The 14,717-nt window shown below is 44.0% G+C and overlaps 1 protein-coding gene across 4 annotated transcripts in view; it reads right to left on the bottom strand.

The window, feature by feature from the left end:
* The window catches only part of FAM96A (family with sequence similarity 96 member A), a 23,074-nt gene extending 10,118 nt beyond the window's left edge, over positions 1 to 12,956 (bottom strand). Inside the window, exons 1-4 of one of the 4 annotated variants that reach the window (XM_015568524.1) lie at positions 12,604 to 12,896; positions 4,629 to 4,793; positions 2,963 to 3,012; positions 1,176 to 1,708 (exon numbers count right to left, since the gene is read on the bottom strand). In XM_015568524.1, the coding sequence (XP_015424010.1) occupies positions 1,475 to 1,708; positions 2,963 to 3,012; positions 4,629 to 4,793; positions 12,604 to 12,730 (576 nt within the window). In that variant the 5' untranslated portion in view covers positions 12,731 to 12,896 and the 3' untranslated portion in view covers positions 1,176 to 1,474. Of the gene's footprint in view, positions 1 to 839; positions 1,709 to 2,962; positions 3,013 to 4,628; positions 4,794 to 12,603 lie in introns of those variants that run through there. The other 3 variants (XM_015568525.1, XM_006770788.2, XM_015568526.1) reach the window with 3 other exon arrangements.
* Positions 12,957 to 14,717: the final 1,761 nt, after the last annotated feature.

The following is a 14,717-nucleotide window of genomic DNA, read 5'->3' as shown; positions in this document are numbered from 1 at the left end:
TCACTGCAGTTAGCTACAGAGCAAAACCAGCAGAGTAGGTATACAGGCAGCTATTAATGGGCCACCAGTGGTTTGTCCCACAGTCTCTGAGACACTGAGAGCCCAATAGTGGACTAGACCCTGACAGTTACTAGGCCAGCAGAGTAGTGATTACAGAGGTTGACAGATAAAAAATTCCAACAAGTTTTATCTATGATAACTATACGGGCAACTTACTAACTACATATATACTTTTTAATTTAAATGTTTGATTATAGGAAAGTTAAAATATATATAAAAATAGAACACTATGATGAATCCCATGTACCATTACTGAGTTTCAATAATTAGCCAATCATGTTTCATTTATACCTTCTACCCACTTACTGGTGCCCATATTATTCTGAAACAAGTTCTAGATCATATCACTTCACCTATAAATATCTCAATACTAGTGGCCTGGTGCACAGATTCATGCACATTGGGAGAAAATTAATTAGAAGAAATATTTTAATATTGCTGATATAACAACAAAGACATGAAAACAACAAAAAGATAAAAAACAACAAAAACATGATATAAAAAACATCAATAAAAACAGTGACTGATAAATTGATTAAACTTATTCTAATATCTCCCTGTATACCACATTAAAAGTAAAAACACTTTCAGAGTGCTTGACTAATTTCCCTTGCGATGAAGTATTTACAACTTTAACGTCATACGCTCTTCGAACTCGAGAGAAAGCAACATATAACTCCATTTCGTCGGAGGAATTTAGGGATAGGCAAAACTGACATGTAACACCACATGTGTTACATTCCACCACAACTGTGTTCGCTAACTGCATCCTCATTTACCTCATTTTCGCTATGAAGGCAGTTCCTATCAGTACTGGTAGTACTTGTTGATGACTGTTCTTCATACATTTTCTGTCGACGACGCCGGCTTCTTTCGGCTTCAGAGGTACGTTGTGCCAATCGTTGTTCTTCAGACATATTCTGTAGACGTTGTCGCTTTCTTTCAGCTGCAGAGTTACGTAGTGCCAACCGTTGCTCTTCAGACATCATCTGTCGACGACGCCGGCTTCTTTCAGCTTCAGAGGTACGTTGTGCCAATCGCTGTTCTTCAGACATATTCTGTAGACGACGTCGCTTTCTTTCGGCTGCAGAGGTACGTTGTGCCAATCGTTGTTCTTCAGACATATTCTGTCGACGACGCCGGCTTCTCTCGGCTTCAGAGGTACGTTGTGCCAATCGTTCTTCTTCAGACATATTCTGTAGACGCTGTCGCCTTCTCTCGGATGGAGAAACATATGGTGGCAATTCTTGGTCATCAGGCATATTATATCGACGACGACGCTTTATTTGGGGATTGTCCTCGACAATTAGTCTGACAAGAGTCCTCTTTGTGCCGTCTTTGTTCTGTGCCCCGCTGTGCTTAACAACAGAAGCATAGAGAGCGATGGGCACTGGAGCTGAGACTGGCTCCTGGCTCACAGAAACTGTAGTCGTCTTATCCACTGAATTATCGTCTTCAACTTCAGAATCCTCAATGACATCACTGATTTTCTGCCATGGCTCCAGCTCCTCCTCCTCACATTCCATAAACAGGTCCGCGTCGGCCATGCTCTCGGTGTCCGCCATGCCCTCGTGGTCGCTGCTGGTCGTCTGACCTGGAGAAGGCACCAAAGAAGGCGCCAGAGAAGGCGCTGTCGCCTTAAAGGGACCTGCACTCGGAGAAGGGGGTGGGAGCAGGGGAGGGGACAGGGGAAGAGGGAACTGTTGAAAGCTCATCTCCCTGAGGGTTCGAGGAAACCTCCCTCGGGCCCTGAGGGTGTGAGGAAACCTCCCTCGAGTTCCAGTGATTTGGGATGGATTTCCCCCCACCCCCAGGGGGGCAAGGGGGCCGAGGGAGGGGGTGGGAGGGCCAAGGAATGTGGCTCCGTGTAGGAGCTCTTGAGAGGTTTCTTGTGGCCCTTTTTATGTGACTTTTACCTGGTTTAAAATTTTTGGCACATGAAAAAATATTCAACATTATTAGCTACCAGGGAAATGCATATCAAAACCTCAATGACCTCTCACTTCAACCCAGTAAGATAGCTATAATGAAAAAGACAAGTATTGGTGAGGATGTGGAAAAATCAGAACTGCTTTTGGAAATGTGAAATGGTAGAACAGCTGTGGAAAACAGTCTGGCAGTTCCTCAAAGGTTAACTATAGAGTTACCATATGATCCACTAATTTTACTCCTTAGGTGGAAAACAAATGGGAACATATGACCACACATAAACTTGTACACAAATGTTCATAGCAGATTATTCATAATAGATGAAAAGTGGGAACTGCCCGAATGTCTACCAACTGATAAACAATAAATAGCATGTGGTATACCCACATAATGGAATAGTATAAGGCTATAAAAAGAAATGAAATACTGATACATATTACGACATAGATAAATTCTGAAAATATTTGTTTTTATTTTCTTTATTGATTTTGGAGAGAAAGAGAGAAACATTGATTTGTTGTTCCATTTATTTATGCATTCATTGGATAATTCTTATATGTGCCCTGACTGAGATTGAACTCACAAACTTGGTGTATCGGGATGATGCTCTACCCAAACTGAGCTACCTGGTGAGGGTCTTGAAAAATATTATTTCATGAGAAAGAAGCCAGTCTTAAAAGACCACAAATTATATAATTCCATTTAAATGAAGCATCCAGAATAGGCAAATCTAGAGATAAAAAGTAGATCAGTGGCTGTCTAGGGATGGGGGAGAGTTTGGGAGAAATGGAGAATGCTATCAGTACAGGGTTTCTCACTGGGATGATGATAATGCTCCAAAATTAATAGTGATTTTGCACAATTCAGTGAATATACTAAAAACTATTAAACTGTACACTTTACACAAGTGAATTTTATAATTTGAATAAAATCTCAATAAAACTTATAAAACAACAACAAAAATCTTCCTTACCTTATGTTTAAATGGTAAACACCGCTGAAGTTTTACTCTTAAGCACAGTCCTGTGGAAGGAAAAAAAAAAGCCCCAATTATCCCATCTTACTAGTTCTTGAAAAAGCATACACCTGTGCTTAGGCATCTCCATATAATACAGTAGCTGAAAACAGCTTTGGCTCAATCCATTGTAGGTCTCCACTGAACCTCACACCATGCTAGCAACTTTAATATAGATATAGTTTTACATATTCCTTATGATAATCCAGTAAGCTAAATATTATCAATTCCACTCTACAAATTATGAAACCAAGGTCACAATGTAACTTGCCCAAGGTCAATGAACTAACCAAGTGGCAGAGTTGGGATTGGAACTCAAGACCACTACAAAGCCCAGGACCTTTCTATTATCAATTTGCCTTCAAACAAAAGTCAATTCACTCCTTAAACTCTACTGAATGCCCACAACAGGTCAGGCTACATAAAAATTTAAAAACAAGAGGCACTTAAAAAGGAGCACAAGAAAGCTCTCAAAGTTGCAATCCTAGTCTATGCCTACAAGGTACAAAGTTGATTACCTATAACAAGTTCCTCTGAAGTGCAGTTTATCACCCCAATGCCAAGACACGGTTCTCTAATTTTTTCAGTAAATTAAAAATTTTAATTTGTAAATTAAAACTGGGCTTGGGCCCTAGCCAGTTTGGCTCAGCGGATAGAGCGTTGGCCTGTGGACTCAAAGGTCCCAGGTTCGATTCTGGTCAAGGGCATGTACCTTGGTTACGGGCACATCCCCAGTGGGGAGTGTGCAGGAGGCAGCTGATCGGTGTTTCTCTCTCATCGAGGTTTCTAAACTCTCTATCCCTCTCCCTTCCTCTCTATAGAAAATCAATAAAATAAATTTTTTAAAAATAAATAAATAAAACTGGGCATGGAACAGACCCTCAGTGCCAATGTTCCACTTCTCCCCCACCTCAAAATAAGAAATGAAGCCCTGGCCAAGTGGATCAGTTGGTTGGAGCAACAACCTATACACCAAAAAGGTTGTGGTTTCGACTCCCAGTCAGGGCACATAGCTAGGTTGCAGGTTCGATACTCTGTATACCATAAAGTTACGACACATCATGCTAATTGCTACTTTGGGTCAATATCAGCTAGAATAATTCAGAATTTAAAAATCCTATAAAATGAAAGGGTAATATGCAAATTGACCCTAACCGTGGAACAACCAGGAACGACTGGTCGCTATGATGCACACTGACCACCAGGGGGCAGACGCTCAACACAGGAGCTGGCTCCTGATGGTCAGTGTGCTTCTAGAGGGGAGCACCGCTCAGCCAGAAGCCAGCTCATGGCTGGCCAGCACAACGGCAGTGGCAGGAGCCTCTCCTGACTCCGCAAAAGCGCTAAGGATGTCCGACTAACAGCTTAGGCCCGGGGGGGAGCGGGCCTAAGCCGTTAGTCAGACATCCCCCAAGGGCTCCCGGGTCGCCAGAGGATGTCTGAAGGCCAGCTTAGGCCCAATTCCCCCGGGGAGCAGGCCTAAACCTTCAGTTGGACATCCCCCAAGGGGTCCCGGACTGTGAGAGGGCACAGGCTGGGCTGAGGGGACCCCCCCACACCCCCCTAGTGCACAAATTTTCGTGCACCGGGCCTCTAGTGTATATGTATATATATAAAAGCTTACCAATAAGAGTTGCCAAAGAGCAATGAGGTACTGTTGGCGTGAACCTGATAATAACCAAATAGTCCTCTTCATTTATCTCCTGAACCTCCACACAACTTTCCGTTACCACTTCCAGTTCTTCCAAAGTATTGGGCTTCTCTGGGTCCCGAATAGTTCGAATCAAATCTAAAGAATCATCACAGACAAGGTATTATGTAAAAACATGAATATTCTAAATATGGATGATTTTGCCAGTCTTAGTCAAAAAGCACACTCTTCTTTATATTTAAGGCAAGCAAATACTAGAGCAAGTCCCCATATTTCTGACAGAAATTTCCACTACCACTTTCTTTTTGAGAAAACTTTTCCTGGTTATTAGATCATTTCAGTGTCTTGGATTCAACATTGAAGTGAGAATATAAGAATGGGGAAAGCGTTACAGAAACTCAAGAGGAAGAAATAACTTTAGCTTAGGAGAATTTAACATCAGGACTTATGGAAGTGGAATCTGAATTAGGCCTTTAAAACGGGTAATATTTCAGCGGCTCTCTCTATGGAGCACGTCAAGCCTTTTCCTAGCCCCTTCCTCCCCCCAGGCACATTTTCCTTACCCCTCTCTCCTAAGCTCTAAGGGCCCTTCTTTTGCCTCTGTAACTTGTTCCTTGAGCCCACACAGCTCAGCTGACACACTTCTTCCACAGCTCACTTCTTCTACCTCTGTGACTTTCTAAATAAACTTTTGCTTGTATCTGACAAAAAATAATTTTAAAATAAAAATAAAAATAGGTAACATTTCAATAGTCAATATTTAAGGTGAAAGAAAGTAAAGAAGCAGAAATTTAGTTTGTCTGGAACCCAGCATACCAGTAAATGAAGAGATATGAGAGTTTGGGCCAAACCATGAAGGATCTTTTGGGATCACTATAGACAACAGGATGACTTCAGGAGGTTTTGAACGACGGAGTGACATGGACAGCATTACACTGTCAATTGGTAACTCATCCACTAGCTGATAGGCACAGAACTAAAGAGCAGAGTCAGGGATACCAGGTGAAAAAGTTGGGCCTAAAACAGGCATATAACAATGGTGATAGACAGAGGAAGAATTTGACAACTGGTTAAATGTAGAAGGGAAGGAAAGGGAGAAAAGGAACATGACTCCGATTTTTCTTTTAAATCCTCACCCAAGGATATGTTTATTAATGAGAGAGAGAGAGAGAGAGAGCGAGAGAGAGAGAGAGAGAGAGAGAGCGAGAGAGAGCGAGAGAGAGAGAGAGAGAGAGAGAGCGAGAGAGAGCGAGAGAGAGAGAGAGAGAGAGAGAGAAAGAGAGAGAGAGAGGGAGAGGTATCAGTTGGTTGCCTCTCATATGTGGATTGAACTCGAAACCTATGTATGTGCCCTGATGGGGAATCAAACCTGCAACCTTTTTGATACATGGGAGGATGCCTCAATCAACTGAGCCACCCCACCAGGGCGATGACTCATATTTTAAGTGTAAGTGTCTGGGAGAACACTGATAGAATAAAACTACAGCGAACACAGAAATAAATCTGGGGGCTGGGGCGAATAGTTTTAATTTTATACATGATTTTGCTTCAGAAGCAAACCAGTGGTACATTCCAGTAAGCACGTGCTTGACATAAGGTTTAAGAGAGAGCATCAGGCTAGAGCGGTTGTTGAGCCTATGAAATTCACAAGAAAGAATGAGTAGAACCGTAGTTTTCAACCTTGGCTGAACAATGGTACCACCAGGAATCCTTTAAAAAAAAATAAACCTGATGGAAGAACAAGAGGAGAACCAAGATGGTAGCAAAGGTAACTGTGGTACTTACCGCCTCCCACAACCACATAAAAATTACAACTAAAATACAGAATAACCATCATTCAGAACCACCTGAAAGCTGGCTGAATGGAAGTCCTACAACTAGATTAGTAAAGAAGAAAGCACATAAAGACTGGTAGGAGAGGCAGAAGTAGGGGAATGGGCTGGTCTGACACCTACATGTGGCTTTTTTTTAATGGGGAGGAATAGCTCCGCTGCCTCACGTGAGAAGCAAGGGGTCCCAGCCCACACCAGACCTCCTGCCCAGGGTTCCAGAGCTGGAAAGAGAAGTCCCCGTAACTTCGGGCTGTAAAAACCAGCAAGGATTGTGGCTGAGTGACAACCCACAGGTTGCTGGAGTCCCACACAGTTCCTCTTAAAGGTCTGGCACACAAACTTATATGGTCCTGCTTCCTCTGAGCTCCAGGGAGGAACTGGATTGTCTGGCATCAGGGCAGGAACTCAGGAGCAGCTTTCTCCCAAATGGGGGTGCTCACAGGGGTCATTGTTCCTGTGCTGAGACCTCCCCTATAGTAGAGCTGAGTGGCAGCCCTGAGTTTCCATCAGCCTGGCTCACACTGTTTACTTCATCTTGTTGATTCCCTGAGACTCCACCCCATTCATTTGCAGCCCCACCCAAGCTGCTTGTAGTAAATTTTCCATATGAATGGCCTATCCTGACTTAGTCTTCAGACTTTGCTAAATCTCTCAAACAAGCAGCAGCTGACATCAGTGTGCTCCATACCTATCAATGAGAGGCCCAAGACAGTTTGGCCTCAGCTTGGGCATTTCTGGGCCTTAAACATGTGGCAGCCATATGCTGGACACTCTGTGGCTCCTGCCAGGTGGCAGTGGATGACTTTGCACCTCCCGGGAGACCCCAGAGCCAGTGCACCCGGTGGACAACTTCAGACTATAACAGATTACAATTCTACACAATCACAAGCGACACACTCGAGGGGCAGACTCAGTAAGCACCAAAGCCCCACTGAAGCAAGTCCTGCTCCATAGGGGTGTCTCCCGCCCAGCAGCTCTTCTGCTGTAATCACAGCAGGTCCTCACAGCCAATTGGAGGCAATTCCTCCCAGTGACGCCAACAGAATCAAGGCTCAATTACAAGAGTATGCACACAGCCCACACAGGGGTGCACCTAGAGTGTCCAGCTCAGGTGACTGGGGAGGCTGAGCCACTGATCCCTACAGGACACCTACTACACAAGGCCACTCTACCAATCATAGGAGACACAGCAGCTCTACCTAATACATAAAAACAAACACAGGAAAGCAGCCAAAATGTGGACACAAAGAAACAGGTCACAAATGAAAGAAATGGAAGCAAGCACACTACTGGATACAGAGTGCAAACAATAGTGTAAGGAGCCTCTGGGATAACTCAAGCATACCAACATTTGCATTATGGGGGTACCAGAAGGAGAAGAGAGAGAGCAAGATACTGAAAACCTATTTGAAGCCCAGCCAGCATGGCTCAGTGGTTGAGCATGGACCTCTGAACCAGGAGGTCACAGTTCGATTCTGCATCAGGTCACAAGCCCAGGTTGGGGGCTCAATCCCCAGTATGGGGTGTGAAGGGGGCAGCCAATCAATGATTCTCTTCCATTATTGACTAGAGGTCTGGTGCATGAAATTTGTGCATGGGTAGGGTCCCTAGGCCTGGTTGGCAATCAGGGCCGGCCTATCAGGGCCTTGCTTCCTTCAGCTGCCGGCTGCTGTCCGGGGCCTTCCTTCCCCCAGCTGTCAGCTGCCAGCTAGAGCCTTCCTTTGTTCTGCGCCACCTCCTGGTGGTCAGTGCATGTCATAGCAGGTGTTGAACTCCCAAGGGGACAATTTGCATATTAGCCATTTATTATACAGGATATTTCTATCCCTCTCTCCCTCTTCCTTCCTCCTCTCTGAAATAAAAATATTTTTTAAAAAGAAAATATATATTTGAAGAAATAATGACAGAAAACTTCCCTATCCGGTAAAATAGATTTACAAGTCCAGGAAGCACAGAGAGTCCCAAATAAGAGGAACCCAAAGAGGCCGACACCAAGACACATCATAATTAAAATGCCAAGGGTTAAAGACAAAGAGAGAATCATAAAAGCAGCAAGAAAAAAGCAGCTGCCTATCTACAAGGGAGCATCCATATGATTGTCAGCTGATTTCTCAACAGAAGCTTTGCAGGCCAGAAGGAGTGGCAAGAAATATTCAAAGCAAGGACCTGCAACTAAGATTACTCTACTCAGCAAAGCTATCATATAGAATTGAAGATCAAATAAAGAGCTTCACAGACAAGAAAAAGCTAAAGGACCTAACTGGTTTGGCTCAGTGGATAGAGCGTTGGCCTGTGGACTGAAGGGTCCCAGGTTCGATTCCAGTCAAGGGCATGTACCTTGGTTGCGTGCACATCCCGAGTAGGGGGTGTGCAGGAGGCAGCTGATCGATGTTTCTCTTTCACTGATGTTTCTAACTCTCTATTCCTCTCCCTTTCTCTCTGTAAAAAATCAATAAAATATATAATAAAAAAAAGAAGAAAAAGCTAAAGGAGTTCATCACCACCAAACCAGTATTACACGAAATATTGAAGGGTATTCTTTAATAGAAAGAAAAATAAAATATGAACAACAAAATGGCAATAAATACATATATCAACAACTGAATCTAAAAATCAAAATAAATAAACAAGAAATCTAATGAACAAATTACACTGATAACATAAAACCAGAGGCATGGAAACACGGAACAGACTGACAAATCTCAGAGGGAAGGGGGGTAGGGGTGGGAAGAGATTAACTAAAGATCTTATATGGATATATGTATTACCTATGGACACAGACAATAGGGTGGTGAAGGCCTGGGGTGGGGTGGGAACTGGGTGAAGGAGGGCTATGGAGGTGAGAAAGGGGAATATTTGTAATACTCTCAACAATAAAGATTAAAAACAAAAAATTAGTATCTGAGCCCTACCACCAGATAGCCTAGGCCAGTGATGGCGAACCTATGACATGTGTGTCAGAGGTGACACGCGAACTCATTTTTTTGGTTGATTTTTCTTTGTTAAATGGCATTTAAATATATAAAATAAATATCAAAAATATAAGTCTTTGTTTTACTATGGTTGCAAATATCAAAAAATTTCTATATGTGACACGACACCAGAGTTAAGTTAGGGTTTTTCAAAATGCTGACATGCCGAGCTCAAAAGGTTCCCCATCACTGGCCTAGGCATTGAGATTTTAAGAAATTCTTCAGGTTATTATATGTAGCCCAGGTTGAAAATCACTAACGTAAGAGACCCAAGGATAGATCTGTGAAAGCACCTAATTTAGCATCAGGAGGAAGAAAAACAAGAAGCAGAGAAGTGAAGACAGGGGTGGTTAACAACATCAAATGCTGCAGAAAAATTCAGGTGGACAAAGAGCTAAAAACAGGTCTTTGTTTGTCACCTAGGAGATCAAATGTAAGAAAGCAGTTTCAGTAAAGATGAAGGCAGAAGCCAGCTTGCAAAAGGGGAAGTGGGTGGGAACTGAAAATGTAGTTCTACAACATTGGCAGGGAAAGGAAGGGCAGAAGAGGGACATTGGGTTTAGAAAAAACTAGAACAATGACAAGGATAAGGGAAACTTGAGTATGTTTTAGAGTCCAAAGAGAAGGATCAAAAAGAGGAATAGAGCCCTAACCGGTTTGGCTCAGTGGATAGAGCGTTGGCCTGCGGACTCAAGGGTCCCAAGTTCGATTCCGGTCAAGGGCATGTACCTTGGTTGCGGCCACATCCCCAGTGGGGAGTGTGCAGGAGGCAGCTGATCGATATTTCTCTCTCATCGATGTTTCTAACTCTCTATCCCTCTCCCTTCCTCTCTGTGAAAAATTAATAAAATATATTTTTTTAAAAAAAAGAGGAAGAGAGACTGAAAATTTGAGGGGATGTGGAGAGACTGGTAAAATAAGCAGAAGGGAGACCAAGGATGTGGGAACCTGGGTTGGCCTTGGGAGAGGATAGATTTCCTTCTAACTCTGAGGCTGTACAGAAAGACACAGAAAAAAAAAAAGAATTATAAAGAGAAATGGTGAAGTAGAAAGGACAGAAGCAGAGAGAGTTCAGAGAATGGGCTTGATGTTCTCAAGACTGAGATTTTGTTCTATTATTTACTAGTATAGCACTCCTGCCATCAGAAATACAGCTGGGGAAAAACACATCAATCATATTTACTTCCTCCATAGCAACTCCTGGGCTTATCACCTGATTAGAAACAGAATTTGAAAATAGAGGCAGGAAAGAGGACACAGCTTCTCCTTCACAAGGCTGTGTCATCACGGAGCTCAGGGAAACAGGGTTTTTTGAAAGGGATTTTGCTGCCCCTCATCCTAGGCCTTTTTCCTAGGCTCGTTTATACAGGATGCAGTATAATCTTTATATGCTACTTAGTCCTGAAATTAAATCTCCCCCTTTATTAAACATCTCCAGTTTTCTAGTAATTTGGGAGATTTGGACTTATTTCTTTTAGAAAGAAAGAAATGATGCTCTCCTCACATTACCCCCTGAATAAAATTCTTCTATGGTTCTGGACTGATATAAAATCTTCATTTATGATATAGACTTTGTCATTAAAGAAACTGTTATACCAAAAAAAAATCATTTATATGTAAACCTTCAGTATCCAATTCCAACCTGTTACCTAAAACAATTTTTGATCCTACCACTTTTAACCACAAACTCTATCCTATCCACCTATCTGCCATTCCCCAAACATGCCATTTTCTCACCCCCATCCTTTTGCTCTAGTTTCTTGTTTAGTATGCCCTCTACCCTTTATATGTCCAGATCCTACTAATTCTTCAAGGCCCAACTCAAGTGATTCTTTCTCCTTAAAGTCTTTCCAGATCCCAAATCAGAAATGGTATCTCCCAATCAGAAATGGTATCTCTTTCCTTTGAATTTCTGTATCTCTCAGGTCTATTGCATTATATATATATAAATATATATCTCCCTGTTTCACATATATATTTATATATATATATTTATGTATATAAATATATATATATACATATGTCCCCCTCAATGTAAGTTTGAAGACAAAAATCATCTCTCTCTCTTCCAAAGTTGTGTCCCCGTGCCCTGCTGTCACTAGCAACTGTAGATAGAGACCTGCAGGACAAAAAAGCATCCATCAGTTTCCTGGAGGTCATTCCACTCCTGTCAATCATCTAGGAAGGTTGATTAGGTCCTGCCTCTGGCAGGACAATGGTAAACTAGACCAGCTCCAGAGGTCATTTCCATCACGAGCTTCCGTCTCCTGGCCTATAATCCTTACTATATTATATTTTTATTCTTATGGTTCTTTCTTTACCCTCAGTCAGCAGAAATCTCTCTACGTTAGTTAGATCCACTCTTTTTAGTTTTCAAAAACAATACTAAAAGAATAGTCATAAGGTCCTTGTGAAGTGGTGGAAAGTGCACTAAAATTTGGAATCAGAAGACATGAGCTCTACCCATTTCCTGTACTAGCAGTGTGACCACCAGGTAGTTGTGTAGCCACTCTAAACTTTTGTTTCCTCACCTGTACAATGAAAATGGCCCCAGGGGTTAAAAAGAGAAGTGTGTGTGTGGTGGTGGTGGTGGTGGTGGTGTGGGTGTGGGGGGGGGGTGTTGTTTTTTTGCATTCCAGGTTTGGCTGTGTTAAGTTCGAAGACTGGCTACGAGGAACCTATCTCGTCGTCTTCTCTTGGGGACCTCTGCCTATTGCCTTTGCAGTACAGAGAAGTGGCTGTGACCTTGGGCCAGTCCCCAACTTGGCAGTCACACACCAGCGCCCTCAATGGTAGCAGGAACGCGTATCAGGGATAGGAAAGAGGCTCAAGGAGCGCACCCAGGCCAGCTTGTTTCCTAAACAAGCACCGTCGGCGCCAGCTCTGCCACTAGGGCGTGGGGCAGACAAGGGAAATGAAGCGCTGAAGACTTCCAGACTTGGCTTGCCCAGGTCTAGGAAGAGCCCAGGTCCTAGAAAGACCCATAATGCCGCGTGACTTAAAACCCCCAAGAAAACGCTTCCCACGCTCACCAGCGGAGCCGGCAAAAGCCCGAGTCGCCCCTCCCAGCCCTCAAGTGAGGCCCTCGTTTACCCACAGCCTCCACGTAGAACGCCAAATACTGCTCTAGATAAAATTAATTACCATAAACCTCTAGCGCTTTCTCTTCCATGATCCGGGGCTGCCGGTCAGCTCCCCGCTCAAAGAGGCCCGAGAGCCACAAGACCCTGCTCAGCGTCGAGGAGAGCAGCCCCGACACCCGCTTCATCATCACGCTCCGCCATCCCTGGCGACTGTCCCACCCGAGCCGCCGTCTTTCCGCGGCGGGCCTCGCGATTTATCAACTTCCTGGTTTCCAAACGGGCCGAGACCAACCTAAGTGTCCAGGGGAGCAGGGAATGGGCGGGTCCGGAGAGAGTAGCGCGGGGGACCAAGGGAAAAGGCGCAAACCCCAAGGACCACAAACCCCATCATGCTTTGCTCGGTTTCCGCGAGACTGGAGAGGAAAGAAAAAAATTCCTCGCCGCACGTGAGGCGCAATGCATGCTGGGACGTATGGGTCGTTTTCTTCGGAAGACAGCTGTGTTCTGGGACATGTAGTCTTCGACGGGGAAGGGCGTCGGCATGTAACGGTCAATTATCCACTACTGATTTCCTCACTCAGCGCCCTCTATAGACTAAGGATGACTAAAGATGAATCCTGAAAAGGTAGGGGAAAGGAGATCTTTTTTTTTTTAATATATTTTATTGATTTTTTACAGAGAGGAAAGGAGAGTGATAGAGAGCCAGAAACATTATGAGAGAGAAACATCGATCAGCTGCCTCCTGCACGCCCCCCACTGGGTATGTGCCCGCAACCAAGGTACATGCCCTTGACCAGAATCCGACCCGGGACCCTTGAGTCCGCAGGCGGACGCTCTATCCACTGAGCCAAACCAGTTCTGGCGGGGAAAGGAGATCTTGATATCTAGTCCTGGAGAAGCGTGTGCATGGAGACTCCTACTGTTATTTCTCCAAGGGAGATTTTACTTCCTTAGGCCGGAAGTGAGTTTCCCTGGCTGCGAAACAGGATGGCCTGGGAGCCCAGTGAAGGATGGTTAGATGTGGCTAGTTTTCTCATCTTACAGGAATTTAGGCCAGCACAACTCCCCACTACAGACTGAATATTTTTGCCAGTTGCCTTCAAAGACAACTAAGAAGAGCTTTCCCTGTGTCTAGTGCATCCAATAGTGACCTTGGAGATCACCATCCTAGAAAGGATATCCTAAGTCCTCTGGCATTCGTGGCCTTGATGGTTGCGAGTAACAAGGTTGATGTTAGAGTCTTATCCATCCATCTCTCCAATCAAATCGCAAACATTTATTGGGTATTTAATTTGCCAGACTTGGTCTGTAGGCGTCAAGGCTTGGACAGGGCCCCTGCCTTCCAGCAGCTAACAGATCTATGAGGGAGCCAACCCCTGATGTTGAGGAATTTGCAGTTAGAAACAAACTAAATCTTTTGTCAAAGGCGATGCCAAGTTTTTTCCTCATCTCTACTGAGAAGAAAGTCAGGATTATCCTGAAGAATTATTCCACAATAAACTATCCCATTTATCTTATCTAGCTGATTTAGTCTTTAGGCTCACCAGACAACCAGTGAATTAAGTCCCAAGAAAATTTTGTTCAGAGTTTAATAATTTCCCTGTTTCACTTCACATACTCCACAGCAATTGAGAGGAGAATCCTAACTTCCTTGCAACCAGATTTAGGACACTGAGGTTTCACTTCTGTGAGGCCTCCTGACTTCAACAAATAGAATTGATGATCTCTTTTACTGTGCTGGCACAGCAAATTATAGCACTGAACCTGCTGAGTAGTTCATTTACATGGCCTGCAGCACCTACTGGGCCAGGAGCTTCTTTATTTCTATGTCTCAGATGTATAGCACGGTGCCAGGCACACAGTAGATGCTCAATACATATTTCTTGAATTAACTAAATGTTGTCCAAAGAATACATGGCAAGGCTTTACTGCAATCTGTTCAGAGACCTGCTTCAGTTTGCAGACACCTTTATCCAGACGACATCTCCTTAAGAAGCCTGTTAGATAAAGCTATGCAGAGCTCAAAGGGCTCTAGCAACCTGAGCAGCCCCTGGCCCCTCCCTTCCTGCCCCTTAGCTCTCTTGGTGGAAGAACTCAGCACTGCGATCCAGGGATCAGATTTGCTGGGGCGGGAGCGGTGAGCCAGCGCCTAAGCCCCGCCCCCAGCGCCTAAGC

Source organism: Myotis davidii, unplaced genomic scaffold (genome assembly GCF_000327345.1).
Source record: "Myotis davidii unplaced genomic scaffold, ASM32734v1 scaffold461, whole genome shotgun sequence".
Taxonomy (NCBI): domain Eukaryota; kingdom Metazoa; phylum Chordata; class Mammalia; order Chiroptera; family Vespertilionidae; genus Myotis; species Myotis davidii.
The sequence above is the reverse complement of the archived record's forward strand: the minus strand, read 5'-3'. Positions and strand labels throughout refer to the sequence as shown.